Source organism: Canis aureus, chromosome 23 (assembly GCF_053574225.1).
Source record: "Canis aureus isolate CA01 chromosome 23, VMU_Caureus_v.1.0, whole genome shotgun sequence".
NCBI classification, from domain to species: domain Eukaryota; kingdom Metazoa; phylum Chordata; class Mammalia; order Carnivora; family Canidae; genus Canis; species Canis aureus.
The window spans coordinates 25,169,670-25,195,510 of record NC_135633.1 but is presented as its reverse complement, the minus strand read 5'-3'; the positions used below and the strand labels follow the sequence as shown (position 1 = coordinate 25,195,510).

The 25,841-nt window shown below is 46.2% G+C and overlaps 1 protein-coding gene across 4 annotated transcripts in view; it reads left to right on the top strand.

Moving 5' to 3' along the window:
• The first annotated feature begins 2,410 nt into the window (after positions 1 to 2,410).
• STIM1 (stromal interaction molecule 1) overlaps positions 2,411 to 25,841 on the top strand; it is a 198,961-nt gene continuing 175,530 nt past the window's right edge. For 2 of the 4 annotated variants that reach the window (XM_077866783.1, XM_077866786.1), the window contains exon 1: positions 2,415 to 3,139. In XM_077866783.1, the coding sequence (XP_077722909.1) occupies positions 3,001 to 3,139 (139 nt within the window). In that variant the 5' untranslated portion in view covers positions 2,415 to 3,000. Of the gene's footprint in view, positions 3,140 to 25,841 lie in introns of all 4 variants that reach the window. The other 2 variants (XM_077866785.1, XM_077866784.1) reach the window with 2 other exon arrangements.

The following is a 25,841-nucleotide window of genomic DNA, read 5'->3' as shown; positions in this document are numbered from 1 at the left end:
TCTCTCTGTCTTCTGCCTCTCTCTGTGTGTGTGTGTGTGTGTGTCTCTATGAATAAATAAATAAAGTCTTTAAAAAATAAAAAATAAAAATTAATTGCTAGTACTAAAAAAAGGGCTATGTCATATGAAACTCCAGCTTTCCACTTTCTTTTACAGATGATCCGGGGGGTGCCTGGGTGGTTCAGTTGGTTGAACAGCTGCCTTCAGCTTAGGTCATGATCTTTGGGTTCTGGGATAGAGCCTCGCATCAGGCTTCCTGTTCAGCAGGGAGTCTACTTCTCTCCCCCACCCCCCACTGCCCCTCCCCCCACTCATTCTCTCTCTTTCTTTCAAATAAATAAAATCTCTAAAAAAAAATAAAGATGATCTGGGAATAAGGAGTCCACCTTCCTGCCTGCTCTTCAGTGTGCCACAGTCCCCACCACTCCCTATTACCCACCTATTCCTCTCAATTGTATTATCTATCTGCGGACTTTGCCATTTGAGCCTAAGGTCCCTGACTAAGAGATAGGTGTAGTAGAACCTAGGTCAGGGGCTTGTCTTCTCTTTTGGCCAATTTCCCAGCACAGAGTCGTTATTCAGTAAATATTTTAGTGGTCGAGTGAATTAACTTATGTTCACCAGCTTTTACTGAGCATGTACTATGTGCAGGGCTCATGGCTGGATCCTCCTTTCTCAGAGATGAATAAGGCACATCCCCCTGGCCTCTGAGTACTCAATCTTACGAGGTGGAGGGAGCTAGACCTTTGTATGGTCCAATTCTGGACTGGAGGCACTGGTCAGAAATGCGAGTTTCTGAGGAGGAGACCTTGAACTGTATCTGGAAGAAGGAAAGGGCAGCTATATGAGGAGCTGGAGGTAGAGGGGAGAGTGTTTCAGGCAGAAGCAACAGCAGATACAAAGGCGGGGTGGTGGTGGTGAAGTTTCAGTGTGTTTGAGGAACTTAAAAGGCAGTGTGACTGGAGTTTGAGAGGGGAGAGAGTGGTAGTAGATGACGTGAGGAGTGTATTTTTATATCAACAGCCTAGCCCTTAAGCCAGGCAGCTGTTGGGCAAATCCCTGTTGCTGGTCTTCAGAGGGCTCTCTCGGAACAGGTAGCTAGCTAGCTTAGCACTGTCAGCCAGAGGAGAGACTGGGCCTAATTCCTTCCCCTACCTCCCATGCCAAGGACAGGGTAGGGCACAGAGCAGGTTTTTTAGTAAAGATCTGCTGACAGCATACTCGAGAGAGAACAGGAAATGCAGGCTCTGTTGAAGGAGGCCTAGGCGCGGCTCTCTCTTCATTGGGGCACTCATTCTAAGTCGCTAACACCTCCTCCAAGCGACAGTGAGAGCTGGGAGAGAGGCCGAGAGGAACCAGCCAAGGCCCTACCCACAAAAACCTCAAAGGGGAGGGGATTTGAGGGGCAGGTAGGAAAATGAGCTGTGACAGTTAAAGGGAGGGCATCCGACTTCCCTTGAATGAGGCGGAGGGGGGGGGGTCAGGAAGGCAGATGGAGTCCTTTAGCCGACTTCAGTGGTGTGTGGGGCAATTTTAACTATAGTGTTTTGGACGTTTCATTTTGTTTTCTGGCATCATTTCCTCCCTAAACACTTGCAGTCCCTAAAGGGTTGCCTCGGGGCGGATCCTAGCTTCACTCCCCAACCCCTCTGCAAAGGGGCAGGGCCTCCCAGGAGCGCGAGTCCCGCCTGCAGCACCCAGATTTGCCCGCCAGGGGCCGCTGCGCACGGGTGACTAAGCGCGCAGGTTCCGAAACTGCAGCGAGGAGGAAGCTGATTGGCTGCGCGGCGCGGCGGGAGGGCGGAGCCTGAGCGCCGGCCGGGAGTGGGGGGCTGGGAGCGCGCCCCCGGCCCAGCCCGGCCCAGCCCGGCCCAGCCCGGCCCAGCCCGGCCCGGCCCGGCCCGGCGGCGGTGGCTTCCCGCAGCCCGGGGCTGCGGTCGTTGTGCCGGGGGCCTGTGCCCAAGCCGGCCCTAGAGCTGAGGCGAGTGGAGCCGCGCCGAGGCCCGGAGGTCCGGGCGGGGCAGTTCCTGCCGCCGTCGCCGCAGGCCTGGGTTACCTGAGCAACTGCGTGTCCGGGGCCCGCCCACCGGCGGGCGGGGAGAGCGGGAGAGGCTCCCGTGGGCGGAGGGGCGGCCGAGCCCCGACCCTTGGCGCGGAGCCGGGTCCTGTCGGAGACCCGTGCGGGCCAGGGCCGGGGGCGTGCGGCGGCCGCCTCCAACAGGTTATTCCGGGAGGAGCCGGGCGCTGGGGCGGGCCGGGCTTCGCCGGGGGCCGGGCGGCGCGGGGCGGGCCTGCAGGAGAGCACGCCCCCGCCCGCCCCGGGCCCGCCCCGCGCCGCCCCGCGCCGCCCCCCGCCCCCCGCCGCCCGCCTGCCGCGGAGCCGCTGTCCCGGGCCTGGCCAGTGCGCGTCCGCCTGCTGAACCTGGGCACCGCCGAGCGCCTGGGCACGGGGCCGGGCGGGGGCGCTGACCTCGGCCTAGGAGGCCTGGGATCCCGGAGCCGCCCGCGCCCGCGCCCGCGGGGACCTGCGAGTCGCACGCGCTCCCCGAGCCTGTGCTGCCGGCGGCTCCTCGGCGGGGCGAGGCCAGGTGCCCCCCTCTTCCCCTCTCTGCCCTCCCTCCCCCGCCCCGGTACCCGGGAGATCCCGCCCGCCCGCTCCTCCGGCAGAGGTGTAGCCCGCTGCGGAGCTGACAGCGGCCCGCGGCCGCCCTGTCCAAACTCTCCGGAAGCGGCTGGAGCAGACTCGGCGCTCAGGCCGCCGCAGCTCCCGCGGACCCGCTGTTGGACCCGAGGCTCCCGCCCTCCTCCCGCGCCCAAACTTGGAGCGCTTGACCTTTGGCTGTCGGAGGAGGCAGGCCGGCGGGTGGCTGGACAGCTGCGGCGCCTCGAGGGCATCTTGCCTGGGGTTCCAGGACTGTCGGCTACACTTCTGGGCTCCCGGGTTTGCCCTGGGATCCCGAGGTGTCCACATCAGGCGCATGTTGACTGAGACCTGGAGTCATGGATGTGTGCGCCCGTGTTGCCCTGTGGCTCCTCTGGGGGCTCCTCCTGCATCACGGCCAGAGCTTCAGCCATAGCCACAGCGAGAAGGCGACAGGAGCTGGCTCAGGGGCTACTTCTGAGGAGTCCACTGCAGCGGGTAAGGCCTTGCCACGGGCTGGGCTGGGCTGGGCTGGGCTGGGCTGGGAGAGTTGACCTCGGAACCTAGGTGCCTGGGTGGGCACTACGTGTGCGGTCGATGGAGGACCCGCACATGGCGCTGCCTGCCCTCCGGAGTCCAAGGCGTTCTTTCTGTTCAGGAGTCATGGCTGATGCCTCTGGCCCTCTCCAACAACTTTCCTCCTCTCTCCCCAGGATGTCTTTTGCTAGCAGTGAGAAGGGGTTGGCTTTTGGGGGCACCTTGGCCTTTCAGATCAGCGAGCGGGGACCCCTTCTCAGGACTACCTGTCTGGAAGAATGGCCTAGGCAGATGATAAGTCTATTGCTCTTTGGCGGGTTTCAGCACTTGGCGGCACAGGGGAGGTTGAGGCCACTTGGGTTGGGCAGGGAAAGTCAGGGCTGGGCCAACTCTTGTCCTATGGCTTGGTGTTGAGGTGTGCCTTTCTGTTCCAACAGGCGTGGGAAACTTAGTCCGTCCCTTCCCTTAGGTAATCTGCTGTCTTTTAGCTATCCCGTTTGAAATATCGAGGCAGTTCTTTAGATCGAATACTATCTATCACCAGGGAGTTAAATGGCTTTTTTCGAATCATGGGGATGGTGTAATTTCTGGGACCACTTGTTGATTTATTCCATTTCTTCTGACTGATGAGGGTAGGAATTCTATGATATTTTTTGATCTGTCCTGTTTTTCCTTATGCACTCCTGGAGCCTTGTGAAATATCAGGAGCTCTGGAGTTCTGTTGCAGAATGCAAAAGAAAAAAGTACTTTTAAAGTTCAGTTGTTTTACAGAAGGCTTAGAAGGAATTCAGTTTTCTTTCCCCATTTCTACCACCCTGTCACTGTGATCTATTCAAAGCATTGGGCTGTAGGTTAGGGAGAGTTTATAGCTGAGTTCTTTCTGAGGGGACTGCTCAGTGGATACCCATTGATACAAGGAGGAAAAGGGAACTTATATTCCCCTATATTATAAGTTAAAATATAACTTCCCAAGGCTGGGAAGTTTCATGGATGGATCCAGATGCTGGCTTTGATGGTTGACTGTTCTCGGAAAACCCCCCTCTTTTAACTTGATTGGCCCAGGTGTGATTCCAGGTACCCGAGGGCTGAGTTCTAAGTAGGGCTGCCCTTTGTACAAGTGTAGTACCTAGGCTGTTATTTTGAAGATAGGTTCTTCTTGGATAGTAATCTTGTTTCTCCATATGATATTTCCTTGGCCCTTGAAATGTAGCTCAAAGCTTGGGTTTCATTGGGCTGTGAAGGGAAAGACTAGTAGGCAGATGCAGATCTAACAGTGAAGTAGACTCCAGTAGCATCTCTGCTGCCTTAATGACATTCCTGTTTATAACTAATAAAAGGTCCTTTTTTCACCCCAAGATGTGTGTGTGTGTGTGTGTCCACATCCGCATGCGGGAACCTAAGGTAAGAGATATTCCAACATCCCTTAGAACCACTGCATGACTTGAGCTTGTGGGGACAGCCTTCCCCACAACATATCTCATAGGGCTGGCCATGGTGATTATATCACTTAGTCCTCTTGTTTGGTTTTTTATTCCTCTTGGTTCAGAAATTAATTTCTGTTGTCATAATAATACTGAACACCAGAGAGGGAAGTCTCAGAGAGAGACCATAGGTGATGGGCATGATTATAGTTTGCAGGAACCTGGAGGCCCCAGCACTGTTGTTCTAGGTTGTTTCCTTGGGCCTGTCTGGGACTTTGACTCAGAAAGGGACTCATTTGACAGAACATAAAGACTCCTAACTCTGGGAAATGAACTAGGGGTGGTGGAAGGGGAGGAGGGCAGGGGGTGGGGGTGAGTGGGTGACGGGCACTGAGGGGGGCACTTGACGGGATGAGCACTGGGTGTTATTCTGTATGTTGGTAAATTGAACACCAATAAAAAATTAATTTATTAAAAATAAAAAAATTTAAAAAAAGAGAGGGAGTCATTTTTTTGCAAAGAGGTGGCTCATGGACTGGGCTCTGCTAAAGGATTTGGGGAGAAGCTTTCTATGCAGCTGGGAACTCTGGTAGTCCTTCCAGTCCATGTGTATTCTTAGAACACAGGAGTTTTACTTGCCCTTTCTCTAATCAGATTTGGCATACTTGGTCAACTTATATGTTTTTTACAGTTTATATCTTACAATTACACAGCTATTTTTCCTGCAAAAGGCTCATAGGATCAGCCCCCCTTTTAAAAAAAGATTTTCTTTATTTATTCATGAGGGACACAGAGAGAGGCAAAGACCTAGGCAGACGAAAAGCAGGCTCCCCTCCCCGTGGGGAGCCTGATGTGGGACTCCACCCCAGAATTCTGGGATCATGCCCTGAGCTGCAGGCAGCCACTCAACTGCTGAGCCACCCAAGTGTCCCAGGATTCCCTTTTTTATAGGTGAAGAAACTGGCTCCTGTGTGCTGTCCTATAAGCAGGTCTTACTTAGATTTCTCCCATCTTTTCAGGCCCTGCCCTATTAAAGGAGTGCTAGGCAGGGCCAAGAGAATGTTACTTTCTTCCTGATGAGTTTTTTTAGGCAGGCCCTGATAACTGTAGCTGATGAGATCCAAGGAAAGAGCTGTCTTTTTCTCCCCTGGAGAGTCTTCTGCAGGGGCCAGAGAATTATTATTATTATTTTTTCCTCTCCTTAGATGTATATGTCCATCTTAAAGTCCTGTTCCTGCAGTGAAGGCAGGTGCTTTGCTAAGAGGCCTCCTTAGTGGACAGTGGAGAGGCCATTCCTGTCACCTTCTGGCTCTATGATGCCTGCACACCCAGCTCTGCTAAGTCACTTTCTCAGTAAAGATCAGTGTCTGAGAGTGCTACCCTGGGGACTGCAAGCTGGCCTGGAACTGATGCTTTCGAACCTCCCATACGCTCTGGGCTCATTGCTTCCAGAAACTCAAAAGGTTTTCTGCTGAATGTTTGTGGGGGATCCCAGGTGAGTCAGGTTGTGATTGACAGTGTTGGAGATACTGAAGGCTAAGGGCTCTGATCAGGAACCATGGGGGTGACTCACTATACCCAGAACAGGGCCCTGGAGGACAGGCATCTAGGCAGTTTGTGCACTGCAGGCTGGCTTCTCAATCAGCCCCTGATGGGAGTGGGAGGCCAGAGCCCTGCCTGCCCACCCAGCTAGTTGCTGCTGCCTCCAAGGCTATAAATGGCCTGGCCATCTTGGTGGCTATGCTAATTTTAGCTGAGGGTAGCTCCCAGAACTGGACTGGGGCCAAAGGCAGGTGGGTGGGACTTGGCCAAGGCTAATATTGGGGCTGAGAGAGGGTCACACTAGTCCTGGAGTAGTGAGGACATCATCTCCACCCACACCTCAGCTTTGACAATCATCTCTTAGCTAGGTTAATTTATTCAGCAAACCTCAAACAATGCCAGCTCATGTGCTGTTTATTCAACAAATATTTGAGTGTTTGCTCTGTGCCACACACAGTATGTTTGGTTGTGGGAATTTAAGGATGAACCAAACATACATGTTCTCTGCCCTCAAGGAGTTTACAGTCTAGTGGGGAGATCTGAAATAAATACATAAATAAATACATTATTGTGTGATGGTGCTGTGGAAGAAAGCATAAACAGAGTGCTGTTTGGAGAATGGGAGGAAGACAGAGATCCAGCTGAAGGAGCAACTCAGTGCCTCGTAAGACATTAATAACAGCAGCAGTAATAGCAACTAACATTTGTGAGTGCTTAGTGTGTGGCAGGCACTATTCCAAACATTTTATTTCATTTAAGTCTTACAGTCATCCGGTGTGCTAAGTATTAGCCCAGTTTTATATTTGGGGAAATGGAATCATTGAAGAGGTTAAGTAGCTTGCCCAAGGTTATATGGTGAGTAGGGAATAGAGTTAGAATTTGAACCCGGGCAGCCATACTCTTCTCCCTGCCTCCAGCTCAGCCCTTGGTTTATACACTCTCTTACAACTTTGTGATAAATGCTGATAGAGATATTGTATATACACACGAAAGGCTGTGGGAAGCCCAGAGGAGCAAGTGACTAACACTGCCTGGGAGAGCTGGGGGAGGCATTTCGGTTTCCCCCATAATTTTTTCTCAGATCTTGGGAGATAAAAAGTGGTTGCCTAATTCAGAAGTTAAGAGGTGGAAACATCAGTTTGTTCAACCCACTTATTTTTGTAAATGAGGAAACTGACATCCAGAGAAGCATCAAATAGAAGTTCCACAGTGGGTTATTGGTGGAACTAGATGAAGACAATCAAGTCAAGGACCCTGACTTATTTGGTTATTCCATCCACAAGTCCATAAAGAGTGCTTAGTACTTGCTTTGCACCATGGAAGAGACTCAGGGCTACTGAAAAAGTCTTAAGTCTGGGGGTAGGGGTGGGGATATATATTTAGAGAATATTAAATATAGCATAATGCACAGGCTTAATGAAGCATAGAACCAGGCAGTGTAGACAGTGTAGGCTAAGGATGGAGAGAGCTGTGTGTAGGTTGGGCTGAGCTGAGGTGGCTGAAGAGGGCTTCCTGGAAGGAGGAGCTGGGTAGCAGCAGAAGGGAACCAGGAAGGAGTGATGGTCTGACTTGGGGAGGGCTGGCAGAAACGGGGTGTTGTAGATGCCTCTGTCACCAACTCCAGTACGTGGAGTCTCACTGTTTGGTGGCTTAACAGTAACTGGGCAGAGTTGCTTCACACTTGGCTGGCTATCTCGCATGAGAGCCTGTAGACAGGAAGATTGCAGTCATGTGATCTAGGGGGGCAGGTTGAAGAACTACCATGATTTTGAAATAATGGTGAATGTAAATAATATTTTGAGATATCTGCAACAGTATAATGTGATGTGAAATTGTCATTTCTTTTGGTGACAAAGTCATAGATACTGCTACTAATACTGTGGTTGGTTGCCCATGAGTATAATTGAAGGAAATGTGAACTTTCAGTAAAAGAGTTTTGGAAATAAAGATGTAATTTCTTTCCCATCCAAATTCACAGGCCCCTCTGAATTCTCTCCGTGGGCCCCATAGGAATGTGGGGCCTTCATGTTAAGAATACCTGTTCTCTGGCGAGGAAGAGATGAGGTCTTGTTGAGGGAAATGGTTTCCTAGGGCTCCATAAGACTTGTGTTTGAGCACTAAGGGGCCCCTCGTTTCCTGCTGAGTAACTTTGAGATACGTTGCTTAATGACTTCATGGGCATGCTGTGGTACATTTCTCTTTGTGGGAAATGATTCTCCAGGAAACAGCAGCTCTGGCTGTCAGACTTCTAGGGAGAGAAGTCTGGGCTTCCAACAGAGCTTGCTTGCTCGCTTCTCTCTCTCTCTCTCTCTCTCTCTCTTTCTTTCTCTCTTTTTTACATCTGATGAAAAAATACAATATTTAAGATATCAAACAGAATTTAAAGAATAATATATTGAATTCCATGTGTCCAGGGCACAGTTTAAGACATAAAATAATAAAAATACAGGGGATCCCTGGATGGCTCAGTGGTTTAGTGCCTGCCTTCGGCCCAGGGCGTGATCCTGGAGACCCAGGATCGAGTCCCACATCGGGCTCCCTGCATGGAGCCTGCTTTTCCCTCTGCCTGTGACTCTGCTTCTCTAGCTCTCTGTCTTTCATGAAAAATAGGTAAAGTCTTTAAAAATAAATAAATAAATAAAAATAAAATAAAATAAAAATACAGAGCTTTCTTTATTACCCGTGGACACTTTGTATAAATTTCTAGTGTAACACACATAACAATACATTGTATATATGTTTGCTCTCTCCCAAGTGTAAGCTCTTTAGAAGAAGGGAAGAGGGGTTGTACTTTATCTCTGTTTTTATTGTGCCCAGCCTAAAACTTCTGTTAAAGTTGTTAGAAAAGGTGGAATCAGGGCCTATTTGAATGGATCATATTTTCTCTCTTCCTTTCAAACCATCTCATGTGTCTTGGTATGTGTTCTGGGCTTTTCCTCAACCTTTGGAGGTGTTGCTCACCCAGGGCACTTGATATCTTCATCTATGCTCAGAACTGTTTATTCTTTTCAATCTATTTTATTTTTTTATTAATTTTTTTATTTTTAAAAAGTCTTATATATTTATTCATGAGAGACAGAGAGAGAGAGGCAGAGACATAGGCAAAGGGAGAAGCAGGCTCCCTCCAGGGAGCCTGATGCAGGACTGAACCCTGGGGTCATGACCTGAGCAGGTGCTCAACCACTGAGCCACCAAGGTGCCCCAATCTATTTTATTTTATTCTCAACTTTGAAATTAGGTGAGACTGTTTTGACTATTATGGCCTTCTTAAAAAAGTGACAGATTTGTAGCTGAGAATGTGTGTTCTTGGTCCCATAGCTAAAAAGTAACAGGATCAGAACTATCCCTCTGGGATTTATGTTCCAAGCCTTTGCTGTTTTTATTTTTATTTTTATTTTTAAAGATTTTATTTATTTATTCTTGAGAGAGAGAGAGAGAGGCAGAGACACAAGCAGGCCCCATGCATGGAGCCCGATGTGGGACTCAATCCCGGGTCTCCAGGATTACGCCCTGGGCTGAAAGCAGCGCCAAACCGCTGAGCCACCCGGGCTGCCCTGTTTTTTTTTTTTTTTTTTTTTTTTTAATAAAGATTTTGTTTATTTATTCATGAGAGATAGAGAGAGAGAGAGAGAGAGAGAGAGAGAGGTAGAGACACAGGCAGAGGGAGAAGCAGGCTCCATGCAGGGAAGCCTGACATGGGACTCGGGTCTCCAGGATCATGGCCTGGGCTGAAGGCGGCGCTAAACTGCTGAGCCACCTGGGCTGTCTGCCTTTGCTGTTTTTATCAGAACATATTACTTGTTGATGTTTTCCTCATAGATCTGGCACTCAGAGCCTTTAGCCTCAATTGTCTGGCAATAGCTGTGTTAACAGGGTGTTTGAATAGTCATATATCACAAAGTGGGGCTCCAGAGTATGATAGAGTCTGTTATCTTAGGAACCATGCTGTGTTTTTGGAATTTTCTGTGTGTGTACTTGTCTAGGACAGCAAGCTCCTAGCACAAAGCTTGGCATGTAGTATACTTTGTATATAATAAAGTTTGTAGAACTAAACTGAAAGGGATTTATTTTCTGGTTCTGATTCTCCTGTAGTTCACTAAGCACTTGGTTAGAAGCTGAAGAATTTTCCTTGGAAAGTTAGGTAATGTTGAAGAAATAAGCTTCACTTATTTAGAAAGTTCACTGTTTTACAGTTTCTCATTCTTTGTCTCTGTTAAAAAAAAAAAAAATCATCTAGATCTGTTTGGGTCCAGGAGCTTCACTTCACTTGGAAGAACTTCGTGTAGGATTTTAAAGAAATCCTTACCATTGCATTGCAGTCCTTACCAAGAGAATGCAGTTAAGAGTAGCTGGGAAATTGTGCAGTTCCACCAAGGACCCATGTGAAGCACGGAGGAGAGGGTTGGGAAATGAGTGGATGGGGCTGGATAGAAGTGTCCAAGTAGAGTGAGATGATTGGCTTGCCTTTGCAGAAGGGTCTGAGTTGGCCACAGCCATTAGAAGTAAATATCTGGATTTAGGGGGACTTCAGAATTCCAGCTCCTTCCTTGCTAGTTGTGAATCTAGTGGAGGGTAAGTCACCACATCTCTTTCAGCCTTAGTTTTTTTATTTGTAGAAAGGGAATCAATAACCTTAATGGATAGATTTGTAGTGAGGATCAAATGAGATGACATATAGTGAGAGGGCTTTATAAACTCTCAAGTACTGCACAATTAGGGATGGTTGGGTCCTCTCTCAATCTTACCTTTTGTAGGCCTGAAAAACCTGTCAGAATCCGAGTGTCTACTATGGTGACACCTCTCTGAAAGTACTTGCTTCTCTGAACCTGCTACAGTTCTGTTGTTCAACTTGAGATATATCTGTCAAACGTGTGTAGACTCTGGATATGGCTGAACTAGACTTTTATTCAGGGCTTATTGTAGGCTGTGGGGAAGCAATTGATAAAATCTTGGTGCTAGTATTTGACCTTATTTCCAGCCCATAGCCCCTTCCTTTTCTTTATAACCTTTATAACCACTTCCGTAGACCCACCTGCAGGCTTGAAATGGCTGACCAGATGGGCTTCTTCCCCACCTGTATGGTGCATAACAAATTATCCCCACACTTAGAGGCTTAAAATAGTAAAAATTTATTATCTCACAATTTCTGTGGGTTAGAAATCTGGGTGTTGCTTAGCTGGGTGCCTCTGGCTCAAGGTCTCTCATGAAGTTGCATCAAGCTATTGGGCTGGGGCTGAAGGCTTGTTTGGGGGGAAGAGTTAATTTATGTGGTTGTTAGCAGGCTTTGGTCCCTTGCCACATGGGCCTCTCCATTGGGCTGCCTCATGACATGGCAGTTGGCTTCCTCTAGGACAAGTGATCCAAGCTGGAGTATTCAAACTACAGTCTTTATTGTCTAATATCACAATTAATATGCCACAACTTTGGACATTTCTGTTAGAAACAAGTCATTAAGTCTAGCCTATACTCAAGATGAAGGGCTTACACCAGGGCATGAATACCAGCAAGGCAAGGATCACTGGGACCCATCTTAGAGGATGCCTGTGGTATCACTCTAGCCATGGCTTCTAGATACTGTGCCCTCTTGGGAACAATGGGGAACAATAGCTTCTAAGTACTGTGACCTCTTAGCTTTTCTTTAACTTCCTTACTTGCCTCCTAGGGTTTTGTGGAGTCTTCTTTGTATTCCTTTGGGTCTTGTGTCCTCTTGGTTCATGCATGACTTCATTGCTTTGACACATACAATTGGCATGGCCCCTCCCTCTGTATTCCTCCTGTACCTTAAGGCCCAATCCTAAAGTAGTTTTTTATCCTAGGTTCTAGCCTTGTCTCACAACTCATCAGTTTGGTACAGTTCTGAAGCCCATCATACATCTACTGACCTTGGAGCCTTTACTGCCCCAACTTGGCCTCGGAGAGCTAGACTTATAACTGGCATCAAATTGAGACTTACACATTGACAGATGAAAAACTTACTCTGACCTTTTAGATCATTGGTGTTAGGTGCTGGGGCTTAACATCCTAGTATGTCAAAGCTGAAGGGCTTTTAAGGACCATCTCTCTCAAACTCCCCATTTTATATATGAGAGTAATGAAACTTGCCCAGCCTCTTAGCCAGGGCTAGAATCGAATTTTGTCTGATTCTCATTCACATTCTATTTCCACTCTGTGGTGGAGTCTCTCTACCCTAATGCAGCCAGTTTGGATTGTTAGGGAGTCTGAGACCTATACAGAGGAGAACTAGAAAGCAGTTCACAGTAGTGTAATATGTTCACAGAAATTGGGCTGGGCAGAATTGGGAGTATATAAAGTCAGTGTCAGGCACCACCTCTGAGGAGTTACCCACATAGCTGGAGAGCTTTCGTATAAGGCACAGGAAAGGGAGCCCATTGGTATCTGTGGCATATGGTGACTAATACCTATCTGCATTCTGGACCACTTCCTTGGCATTTCGGTTCAGAGCAAGGAGAAACCTGTCTCTCAGGATGTACAGAGCAAGACTCCCTGAAGGAGGAGCGTCAAAGCACTGTACTGCATATCTCCTTGTTGTTTGGCTCAGCCTCTTGTATTATGTATGGACCGGGGGTCTCCACAGGCCAGGTAAATGTATTTAAAGCTTTGTGGGGTTACTCGTGGCCACTCGGAAAGTGCCAAGGGGAAGCTCTTCGGGCACTGAGAATTTGACAAAGCCTTGTATATGTTGGTATAACTTGCTGGTGCAAGGGGACTTGTACAGGGATGGCTGTGGCCCTGTCGTGTTTGTTGGAGAACAGATTTATTTCACAAGCAGCCATGCAGTGAGAAACCTGAAATGAGCCAGCAGCACTGTACTTTTGTTTTCTGCTGGGGAGCTTGGGATCAAGATGGTGCAGGCTCAAATCCCTCGATGGGGAGTACTTTCCTTCCCCGCCCAGGCTTCTGGTTCCAGACTGCTTTGCCTACTTCATCTTCTGCTGTTCCCCTCTCTGTATCTTGGCCCAGCTGCACTTTTTTTTTCTTTATCCTGGTCTGCAGAACACACCTCACACTGCTTCTCTTTTGCCTTTACTTATGTCATTGTACTCTCCTCCCAGAATGCCCTCCCTTCACCTCCTTTCTCCCTACCTAACCTCAGTCCTCTCTGGAGTGTTCCCTGACATTATCACTAGCCAATGAGTTCCCTCTCATCTCTGATCAGACTCTGGTAATGCTTGCTATCTGTGGTACTCTGCACTTCACACCCTGCTCGTGCCTCTTAGAACAAGAGCTAGCCTGGTGGAGGATGCAGAGCACTGGGCACTAGCTTAAGTCCTTACTGACTCTAGGATCCAAAGTACAGTTTTCTTGCTCAAAAGATGGGGTTAAAAGAGAGAGTTGATTTATTTGAAAGTGTTGTATAGACTTTAAGTTCATTAAAAAAATTTTTTTTCTTTTGTTTCGTTTTGCCTATTTTCCTCTCTTTTGAAGACAAGGGCTACGTTTGTCTTGTCAACTGTAGTACCTATCCTTAGTACTGATTACAGTGCTGGCCAGAAAGTATGTGCTCAATAGATATTTATTGAATAAATGAATGAATAGCAATGCGTTGACCCTTGGATTGAGGATGCTTGAAGGCAGAGTGCCGAGTAAATTGACATCAGAGCCTAGGGAAAGCTTAGACAAGAGTGCTCTGAGATTAGGGGTAGCATTCATGTGGTAGGTTTTCTGAGGAGTTCTGTGAGCATTGTTTTTCTGCTGGCTGGTACTTTATCCCTATTTGTTGAGGACCTACTGAAGCTGTGCCCCATGGCAGTTATTTACACTAGGGGATGTTTTGGCCCTGGACTGTGGCTAGCAGGTTTCATTTGCCACAGTGATGGCTGGCTACCTGAGCAGGTGGCTGCAGTAGGTGGCTGCAGTAGGAGGGCAGCAGTGCTGAGAGGGCCAATGTGAGACCTGTGGACAGGGCTTCCTTGGGTCTTCCTGTCCCCGTCTTTGGTTCCACGGTCCACATGGGTTTACCTCAGGTCAAACTTGAGGCAGCCAAATGAACAGAATAAACTTTTAACTGCTTTTCTTAGCCTGGCTTGTGGGATGGAGGAGGGAGTCTTCTTTCCTGCTGGGCTTGTTGTGCAGCAGGGAGGTAGGATAGGCTTGTGAAGATCCCTGGCTTTTAAAATGTTATCTCTGATTCTGGAACTTCCTGGGCCTCAGGGAACTCCAGCCTGAGCAGACATCAGGGAACTCCAGCCTGAGCAGACATCACAGTGGCTTTCCTCCAGGGTGGTGGGGAAAGGGCCTCTAGGGAGACTTGGTGGAGGAGGCAAAGGTTTAAGGGAGTCAGCTGTGCTGTCAGCATGGCCCAGTGAGGACAGATCTGTCCCTTTCTTCTGTTGGTCACATCTATGGAGCTCCTGGGTGCCTTGTGTGGAGTTCTGGCCTAGGGAATGACCAGAAATCTCACTGGCAGGCAGGCAGGCTTCCAGATCTCATATGCTTCTAATTCTCTCCAGGGTGATTCAGTAGCTCTGCTCCTGTTCGGCCTCTCTGGGTTATCTCAGGCCTCTCAGGAAGCTCTCAGAACTCTCATCACTACAGTGTATGTTAAAACAAATGTGTCCATGTTTGCCAAGTTCCCAGAGCCAACATCTAAAATGTAGTGGCCAGGGGAGATGGGTGCCCATCGGGTATAATATATACACAGGTTAGAAAGCAGTATGTGTGTGTATGTGTGTGTCTGCTTGTGTGTGTGTGTGTGCGTGCACGCATGTGTGTTGCTAGGTAGCCAAATTCATGAAGGTCTTGTTTCAAGTAACTTTTGCTGAAAAGGGCAAAGTTCACTGGAACTCACCCTTCATATTGCTAAAGAGATAAATATGTAATTAAGACAACTCAAATAACTTCAATGATAAGAATGATGGTGGTAAAAAAAAAAGGAATGATGGTGGTAGCTACCATTCATTGAGCGCCTCTTATGTTGTAGGCACTGGGCTAGGTGCTTTACATCTGTACAACAACGCTTAATGGTGAATATTTTTCTCATTTTGAGGATGGAGAAACTGTAACTCTGAGAATTTAAGTGATTTTCCCAAGGTTATTAAGCCAGGATTTGAATTTAGGTTTGTCTGGCCCAAAGGCCAGGGATGTTTCTATTTTAGTTTAATAACTTGTGGGGAGAGAAAGAAACAGCTATATGAATTTAGGTAGAGATATGCGTTTGAATTAAAAAGTGTACAGCTTATCAGACTGTTAGTGGCATTAGTTTGTTCTGTCACTTAAATGGCTTGGGAGAAACAATATTAGGAATTTGGGGTGGGGGAGGGAATGAGAGGGGGTATTTCACTTATAAATCCTGAATGGGAATATTACACTGGTGACATATATAGCTACAGAGTGGTGTGTATTCAGTTTGTACCTTCCAAAACTAGCATTATGATTGAGCTCTTTTGTTTTGTTTTTTTAAGGATTTTATTTATTTATTTATTCATGAGAGAGAGAGAGAAAGAGGCAGAGACACAGCTGGAGGGAGAAACAGGGTCCATGCAGGGAGCCCGACTTGGGACTCGATCCCGGGTCTCCAGGATCACGCCTTAGGATGAAGGCGGCACTAAACCGCTGAGCCACTGGGCTGCCCCTATCGAGCTCTTTTGGATATAAGCTTTGGGTTAGAGGCTGTATCTTTGTAGTGTTCTTTACTTCTTCAGTCAGCTTTTAATGTGTATGTTATATGTTATATGATAGTTCCTGCCCAGTAGAAGTACTGTGTATAATAGGGTAATTAAAATGTGCATAGGCTTTTTTCTTTATTATAATAGAGCTCCTATTTGTTTAGTACCCACTCTCTGCTAGGACCAGGCTATTTACTTTCACATACATAATCTTGTTTAATCCTCACAATGAGTCTCCTGTTTTATAGTTTATTGTGAAAGATAATCTAGGTTTAGTGCTCTATGAGTGATGCTGATGGTCCTTTTGGAAAATGAGATCAGGGAAGCTCTGTGGAAGGGGTGGCAGCTTAGTGGCTCTTCAGGTACTTCAGGCAGAAATATAAGGTAGGTTGAGGCAAGCATTCCAGCCAGAGGAAATGGTATGAGTGAAGGCATGGGGTGGAAAAAAGTAGCCTCTGGGGACATTAGTTAGTCCAGATTGCTGGAGAGTAGCATCTATGAAGGAGAGTATTATAAAATAAGGTAGAAAAGATTGGGAAAAGATCAGGGAAGACCTCAATGCCAGGCTAATGAATTTAGACTTTACTTTGTTGGCAATAAGTCATTCTTGCAGGTTTTGACCAAGGAAGGGACATGACCTGAGTTTTGTGTTAGGGAGATTACTCTCAGAGTATGTATACAATGCATTGGTGGGGGTGAGGTTGGAGGTAGGAATCCCAGGTAGGAGACTTTGCAGGGATTAGGGCCTGCATTGTGGATGCACAATCAACAGGACTTACAGTTTAAGGGTAAGAGGGAAGGAAAGAGAAGAGTCAGAGAGGTATGCCCATGTTTTGAGTATGGGTAATGAGGAGCCTGGTGATGCCATTAATAGAAAATATATGGCAGACAGAAGGAGGGTCAGTGCCAGGGGGTGATGAATGCAGGGGTAGTTGACTTTATTTGAAGTGCTGGGCAAGGGGCTACATAGTAACCAGTACTCCAGGAACCAAAGACTTTTCTTCTCTACACACTTATTTCAGATCTCATCATTTTATAGCTGAGTTTATTGGTGCCTAAAGAAATGAAATGATTTGCCTACGGTCATTCAGTAACTCCTTGGTGGATTCCAAGTTTGAGAATCCAAGTTCCTTGTTTTTCTAGCTATTAAGCTTCCTAACAAAGCTGGGCCTTCACTGAAGGAAAATCAGTCTTGGAGATGGAAAAATCTGGGTTCAACTCTAGGCTTTGCCATTTTCTATTTATAAAATCTTGAACAGGCTCCTTTTTCTCTCTGAGCCTTAGTTTCCAAATTTGAAAAAAAAATAGAGGAATATTAATCTCTACCTTATGAAGGCAATGGAAGATAATATACTTTGTAAAATTCTTAAGCGCTGTGTCAGGGCATTATTCCAAGATTATGGCTTGAGTTGGAGCCAATGTATGTAGTGAGTATTTTGGCCAGATAAGAGCTGACTTAAATCTGCAGTTTTTCATGGATGATCTTCTTTCACTTAGGCTCTTCTGGACTACTCATCTGCATTTGTGGCTTTCTGGTCTGGGGACATGCCAGGTATTCCATAGTTAAACATCTCTAGTTTTCTAGTGGGAAATGGAGTAGCTGAAGGAGCACTAAGCGATCCTATCCTATCAGCTGTTCTTGGCCAACCTTCTACAGGCTCAAGGTGTTGGGGCAGAGTGATAGCTGAATTTTAGGCTGTGCTTTGGGAGAGCCTCCTGCTAGACCAGGGTGAGCCCTGGCTTGGAGCAGAAGTACTACTAGGGTGTAGTTGCTGGTCAAAGCTGGTCTTGGAGTCCTGTTGTGGTCATCTCTTCAGTGTAGTACACATGTTCCCAAGTCCTTTTGAGAAGCAAGAATAGGCTGCTTGTTTATTGTCAGGTCTGTGGTTTACACAGCTGCCTGTCACGAAAGCAGGCCTGAAACTGGCCATCTTGTCTGATGTCTAGTCACATACCCTTTGAGAGAGTGGAGGAGGAATGCAAGATTTTCTGACTAATAAAATAATTGCTTCTTGTGTTGTAGCTTTTGTCTTTTTTTTTTTTAAGATTTATTTATTTATTTATTTATTTATTTATTTATTTATTTATTTATTTATGATAAACATAGAGAGAGAGAGAGAGGCAGAGATACAGGCAGAGGGGAGAAGCAGGCTCCATACCGGGAGCCCGATGTGGGACTTGATCCTGAGACCCCAGGATTGGAGGATCGCGCACTGGGCCGAAGGCAGGTGTTAAACTGCTGAGCCACCCAGGAATCCCCGCTTTTGCCTTTTTTTTTTTTTTTTTAAAGATTTTATTTATTTGGGGCAGCCCCGGTGGCTCAGTGGTTTAGCACCATCTTCAGCCCAGGGCGTGATCCTGGAGACCTGGGATTGAGTCTTGCATCTGGCTCCCTGCGTGGAGCCTGCTTCTCCCTCTGCCTGTGTCTCTGCCTCTCTCTCTGTGTGTGTCTCATGAATAAATAAATAAAATCTTTTTTTTAAAAAGTTCAACCACTGAGCCACCCAGGCTCCTTATAGCTTTTGTCTTAAAGCATTGTCTTTTCACTTAACTTCCCTTGAACCTTTATTCCTTTTTCTTCCCTTTTTCTAGCTTGGTTCCCTTGAGTCTTCACAGTTTTCTTTATGTAATAGGTACTTTAATAAAAAAGAACAGTGTATGCCTGGGTGGCTCAGTGGTTGAGCGGCTGCCTTTGGCTCAGGTCCTGATCCCGGGTCCTGGGATCGAGTCCCACATTGGGCACCCAGCAGGGAGCCTTCTCCCTCTGTCTGTGTCTCTGCTTCTCTCTCATGAATAAATAAATAAAAAATTTAAAAAAATAAAAAAAAGAACACTAGGAATTGAGTAGACATAATTAACGTGAGTTGTGATATTCTTGACCTTTTGGGACCTCTGTTTTACCCATACTAGGTATTTTGGGGGTAATAGAACTTATCTTACAAGGTTGATATGTATAGATCTTATGAAATAATGTGACAAGTATTATGTCTTATACAAATATGAGTAATTTATTATTAGTTTTCCTCTGAATTGTCTGGCCCTCTATATAATTCCCTGGTTCATTCCTTCTCCTTACTACCCAATGTTTCGTGGGTTCTCACTTTTCCTTGTAACCTTGCTTTTTTCCTGTCAGTGACAACAGGAGAAGTTGCAAGAGAGAGGGCCTGAGCTTTTGGAAAGTAGGTTTGGCTTTCGAGTGTAGTATCTTGTCATTAACTTGAACAAGACACTTTACCCCTTCGTGCCTCAGTTTTTGTATTTGCCTGCTGGTTTACCATGTAGCTCTACTCTTTTGAGTCTTGAAGTTATTTCCATTTTGGAGAATCTCCCTTTAAAATACAAGCATTACTGGGTTGAGGTTACCCCAGAACTGAGAATCAAAACTAGCATTTGCTAGCTTTTCGGGTGTGGATCAGCTAGGGTATAGCCACTGGGAAAATGAGTCATAGTAGGATACTAGGGTGGAGGAATGGATCCTGGTGAGGAAAGGCTTAGTTTACTGGTGCTGGAAGGGTGTCAGGGCCTCAGGGCATACTTGATACTGCCTCCCTTACAGCCCACACCCAGCTGCTCTTCCTGAGCTGAGCAAGTGCCTGTACTCTGAGCCAGGAGTTAGAGCTTGGTGAGGCCTGATTCCCCCAAGAATTCAGTGATGAAAATTAGGGCACTTGAGCAGGTCTAATTGGCTGCACCGTGTGAAGGGCAGAGGCTTTCCCTGGGGGCTCCTTTTAATCTCCAGTGGTTATAGACTTTTAAGGCTGGACTAATTAAAATGTTGGCAGCTGGACTCAATACCTTTCCTTGGACTAGGTCCTGTTCTAGCCTCCTGTAGTACCAGAAGTTGGCACAGGGCTGTCTTTGTGGGGGGTCTGAGGAGTGGGTTTCCATTTCGTCATCTAACTAAATGCACAGTGATGTGGTATTTGTCCAGAATGGGGTGCCACATGTCAAGTAGTGGAGTGCGATATAGGCTAAGGCCTGGATCTGGATATGCCTGGATTTGCTACTCTCTAGACTCCTGAGATGCCCTTTCAGGTTGAGTCTCTGTTCTCTTAACCCCCAAAGGGCTTTGCTCTGTTAGCTGGAAAGTAATTTCTCTTGCTTTGGAGCATCCTTCCCTGATGTATGTTCCTGTTCTAACCAGAAAAAAGGAGAAGGAAAGGATATTTATTTATTCCTACCATATTCCAGGTTGGGGCTAGTGTTTTACACAGCTGTCTCTTGAGATGCATTCATGTCCATTTTACAGATGAGGAAATACACATGAAAGGAAAATAATTTGCCTGATTGTCATTATAGCCTGTAAGTAACTAAACAAGAATTCAAAGCTTCTTGTTATACCTTCCTAAAGTAGCACAAATGATTTCATATCCTCCTCTCCTTCCACGCTGAGCTGATATCCTACTCCCAGAAAATCTTCTATTTCTACAGCCAGAATTATTTTCTTGACCTGCATTTTCAGAGCCCTCTGCCCCTCTCTGTAATCTGGCTGATATTCATGAGGCATGGATCCCCGCCCCCCAACTTCCCTTCCCATTTGACTACTACCACTCCTGCAAGGTGTGGTGGCACTCAAGATGTGTTTGTTAAAGAACTACAGGAAGTTATAGTGTTAGAATTTCAGGCATGATGACACACTGGTAAAGGGAAATGTGTTGGTCAGTCTTGGCTAGCTCTCTGAATCAAGGCAAGCCTAGGTCTTCTTGATTTGCTCAGAGTGTGCTGTGTTATACTAGAGACAATAGGGCAGTTGTGCCTTTTGGGTTCCTGGGGAGCAGACCCTGCTCCTTTAGGTCATTTTTTTTTTTTTTTTTTTTTTTTGGCATATGGCTTTAGAGTTTGTTTCTTTCTTGTAGTTTCCTTGTAATTAATAAAATTAGAACAGTGCTACCTGGAGTAAGTAGAATGGTGGTGACAGAGCCCTTAGCCTGGCCTTGGTTGCTGGAATATACCTGTTGACTGTGGGGAGGTGGGAGTGGGGGATGGAAATGTGGGGTTGGGTTATTTTGCAAAGAACATACTGAGTTATTAACCTGTGTTTGAAGCTTATATTTTCTTCAGCCTTTATTTAATGGTGTCACTTCAGAAGGTAAAGTCTTTCCTGAAGAAGGCAAGTCTGTAAAGGAATTTTCATAAATTGACTTATCTTTCTCACTGACTTGAAAAAAAAACATTTTTAAAAAAGATTTTATTTATTTATTCATGAGAGACACACACACACACAGAGGCAGAGTCATGGGCAGAGGGAGAAACAGGCTTCCTGCAAGGAGTCCGATGTAGGACTTGATCCCCGACTCTAGGATCACTCACACCTGAACTAAAGGCAGACGCTCAACTGCTGAGCCACCCAGGTGTCTCTCACTGACTTGAAAAAATTATAAAAATGTTTTCAGGCCTTTTTCTATACATATAGCATATATGTTTAGTGTTACACATCAAAAGTTCTTTTGGGAATAATAAATTAGAACATAAAAAATACAGTTAAAACCCTTTAAGTGGGTAAAGTAACAAAATATTAACAAAGTAAATATCACAATAGGATGAAACACTGTGGTTTTATTTATTTGTTCTATTTTGATGCTATAGGAAATTTGAAAATCTTATTCAAACAATGATCTAGATAGTGACATGATACCCTTTTGGTTTCTCTAGCATTGGGAACAGATTATGAGATATTCTTAGGAGAAGGGAAGGAGAATATATTCGGGACCAGGGAGAACTGCGCTTTAGCTCAGATGCAGGACTCAACTGTACAGAAGGACACAAGAAACCAGTAACAACTTTCTGGCGTCTGTTTCCATGTTAAATGGGAACAATACCTACTTTGTTAAATTTTATGAGGATTAAAGAAGATAACGTATGTAAAGTGTTTTGCAAACTCTGACATACTGCTGGTGTCATGCCTATGGGGTGACTGGAGCCATGTTATCAGCACTACAGGGAAGCTTTGGGTTTAAGGTACAGCATGCCACAGGTGGGAAGAAGGATGCAGACTTGATGAGTGAATAGTTGAACGCTGTCTGGGCAGCCTCTGAGAGGAATTCTTGTGAGGTGAGGGAAAGGACTGCATTGGGTCCGTGAGTGGGTACTTGTTCAGTCCTGCCTGCTGGCAGAGAGAGAAGTACCCGCATCTGCTTATTAGACATGTGCTGTGTGACGTGTGGAGGCAGTCGTGTTTGGGAAGGAAGGCTCCATAACCACAGGGGTTTTTGCCTGTCTTATACACTACCCTATATTCATCCTAGACTAGTGCTTGGCACAAAGTAGGCTCTTGATAAATAACTGGTGAAAAAAAGCACCTGCCTTTGGAATCAGGCAGATGAGGCTCCTGTTTGGGTTCTGCCCCTTCCAGCCCTGTTTCCTCATTTATAAGATGGGACTTGGAATTAGCTATCATACAGGGGTACTGGGAGGATTGTAAACACTTAAAAGTTAGGGGCATTTGGGTGGCTCAGTCGTTTGAGTGTCTGACTCTTGATTTCCGCTCAGGTCATGATCTCAGGGTTGTCAGATTGAGCCCCGAGCTGGGCTCCATGCTCAGTGGAGAGTCTACTTGAGGATTTTCTCAATTTTCTGTCTCCCATGCCCTCTGCCCCTCCTGCTTGTGTGCACTCCCTCTCCCTTTCTCTCTCTTTCTAAAGTAAATAAATATTTTATTTTATTTTAAAAGATTTTTATTTATTCATGAGAGACACATAGAAAGAGACAGAGACATAGGCAGAGGGAGAAGCAGGCTCTCTGAAGGGAACCTGATGTGGGACTCGATCCTAGGACCTCGGGATCACAACCTGAGCCAAAGGCAGACGCTCAATCACTGAGCCACCTAGGTGTCCCAAATAAATCTTAAACAGACACACACACACACTCTTAAAAGTTTCACAACTTCTGTAGGAGTCCTAGTGAGTGCTGTTTGAAAGATCATTTTCCTTTCCCAATTTGTAAAGTGTGGTGGAAGCACAGAGAGAAAAGCACATCTGTGGTAGGCTTGGGGAAGCCTAGCCTAGGTTTACAGGTTTGATCTGATTGTGTCTTCCTAAAGTATGAGATTAGAATTATTTGTATTGTTACAAAATAATTCCCTGGGAGTAAGCAAGGATGTTATAATTAATACGCTTTGTTTCTCTGCATTTCCCATAGTCTTGGTGAGAGGGCCGGCTCTTGTCTTTCAAGGCAAGGTAACTTTGCACTGCAGGTTTGGGCAGAGGTTGTTCCAGAAAAAGCAGCTTCCACTGGAGAGTCTGGACTCACCTGATTTGGATTAGGCTTTTATAGCCAGTCATCACCCTTTCCCCCAGCCCCCCCCCCCCCCCAATAATTGTTAGTTACAGCTTTGAAAATGTGTACTCAGCTTGACTCCTGTTCTGGATCAGTTGTAAATTCTCCCTGCACTTGGAGCAGAATGTGTTTGCTTGGGTTAATCAGGTATTTATGAGTTGACCTTTACTAGTGAAAACCTCATTTTTTCCTCATGCCTGAGTGACTCCAGCAGGCTGAGGGCCTTGTTCTGAGACATTCCCGGAACCATCGGAAGTTGCCACAGGTTTGCCTGCCCTTGTCATCTGTGCACAGGGCTCTGGGGATCTATCTGCTCCTCCGTCAGGGTGCCGAGCACCTCTCCCTTTCCTTCCATGGAAGGACACTTGGAAATACCACTCTCCTGTCTTCTGTCATTATTTTAGACTCCAGGGGTTTCTCTTCTGGTTTAGTTTTGTGAGAGGAATTGTCAGACTGTTAGATAAAAAGAGTTTCTTGCTTGTGAGTTGAAGCCCCTTGGCAAGAAGTGGGTAAAGAACATGTTCCTAGATGGGACTGGTCAGGTGCCAGGTAGGTTAGTTTGGGGTTAAATGGGCCTGCTGACTTCTAGAGTCAGCAACTGCCCTAGCTATGTCCTTAGTGTCCCCCCTTGGTTAGGGGGCTGAGCATTGTCACAGGGAGATCTCAAATGTGGACTGTGGGAAAAGGGAAAGGGAGGAGATAAGGAAAGAAAAGAGAACTTTGCTGAGCTGTTGCCTCATGCTAGGTGCTTTAGACCAGTTGTTTCCTTTCACCTTCACAATAACCTCCTGAAGTTTACCGATTATGAAACTGACGCCCAGAGAAGTTAAGCAACTTTCCCAAGGTCATGGTTGGTGAATGATAATGGTAATAGTTACCATCTGTTTCATGTTGAGGAGGCACCAAGTTTTTCTTTTTTTAATTTTTATTTATTTATGATAGTCACACAGAGAGAGAGAGGCAGAGACACAGGCAGAGGGAGAAGCAGGCTCCATGCACCGGGAGCCCGATGTGGGATTCGATCCTGGGCCCTGGGCCAAAGGCAGGCGCTAAACCGCTGCGCCACCCAGGGATCCCCAAGTTTTTCTTTCTTTCTCTCTTTCTTTCTTTCTTTCTTTCTTTCTTTCTTTCTTTCTTTCTTTCTTTCTCTCTCTCTCTTTTCTTTTCTTTTCTTTTCTTTTCTTTTCTTTTCTTTTCTTTCTTTTCAATTATATTTCTTTATTTGAGAGAGAATAAGTGAGGGGGAGGAGGCAGAGGGAGAAGCAGACTCCCTGCTGAGCAGGGAGCCTGACTCAGTGCTCCATCCCAGGACCCCAGGATCATGACCCAAACTAAGGTAGATGCTTAACCAACTGAACCACTCAGGCACCTCCCAAGTTTCTTTTTTTAGCGTGCTTTATATAATTTAGTACTCACTACTGGTCGATGAAAGATTGTTATTTCTGTACTGCAGATGAGGAAAGTGGAAATTAGAGAGTTTGATTACTTCATGAAGGTCACTGATGTAGCAGTAGTAGTGCAGGGATTTGAATCCAGAACCTTGTGATTGTAAAGCTTGTTCCTTGATATTCATGTCATTGCAGACAGAAGAGCTAGGATTCAAATGCAGTTATGAGAGCAAGGTTCATGTCTTTATCTGTCTTGGTATCCCACTAACCTATGATAGCGTCTATTACATTGTTAGTGGTCAGTAAGATTGCTGTGAAATCCAGCTCTGGGGCAGCCCCGGTGTCTCAGTGGTTTAGCGCCACCTTCGGCCCAGGGTGTGATCCTGGAGACCCGGGATCAAGTCCCACATTGGGCTCCCTGCATGGAGCCTGCTTATCCCTCTGCCTGTGTTTCTGCCTCTCTCTCGTGTGTCCCTCATGAATAAATAAAATCTTTAAAAATAAAAAAAAAAGAAAAAAAAAAAAGAAATTGAGCTCTGCTCTCTGCTGTTGCTCCCTGTTGCCAACTGTGTTTTGCCCCAGCCCCTTGGCCTGACCTTCTCTTTCTACAGTCTAGCCTGATCCTATCTGTGCACTCCCTGCCTTCCCAACCCACAACATCTGATCTTGCACCCTTACCCTTACCCTACTTCACCCTCTTTCCCCTGGCTACACGCTTCTGCTGTCATCACCCTTTTGTCCTGCGTATTTTTTTCTATACAGTTTCTCTGACTGATCCCAGAGTTTCCCCTTTCGAAACTGTAATCTTCCAGGTCTGTATCATATAATTTGGCGCGTAATTATGTACTATTTCACCTTCTAATTGTTTCATGGACATTAATCTTCTCTTCAGCCAACTGGTGATAGTCATTATCATAATGACCACACCGTTAGTTTGTGCTTTGCACTTTACAAAGCATTCTCCTGTTCAAGATCAGTCTTACCCAAGACTTACCCAAGATCAGAACTTACCCAAGTTCATCATACCCATAGCAAACCTGTGAGATATGATGGTAGGGGATTATTATTTCTGTATTGAAAACAAATGCAAAGAAGGCAGGCAACTTCTCAAGGTTATATACCTACTTAGGGACAGAAATGAGACTAGGTCTCAGGTCTACTGATTTCTGGCTTTGTGTTTTATTTGCCATGCATTCCGTGTTTGTATTTTTCCTGGCATTTCCCTTCAAGGGCCATCTAAGGCAGAACATCTACGTTTATGTTTTTGGGATGCATGATTGGTGACCTGGGGAATGATGGAGTATCCCAGAGAGCAGTCTCAGGTACTTCTCAGAGGTATGAGTGCTCTGGGTTGCTACTGCCTAAGAGACGCTCCGACCCTGTGGCTGCCAGGATTAATGTTAAACCGGTT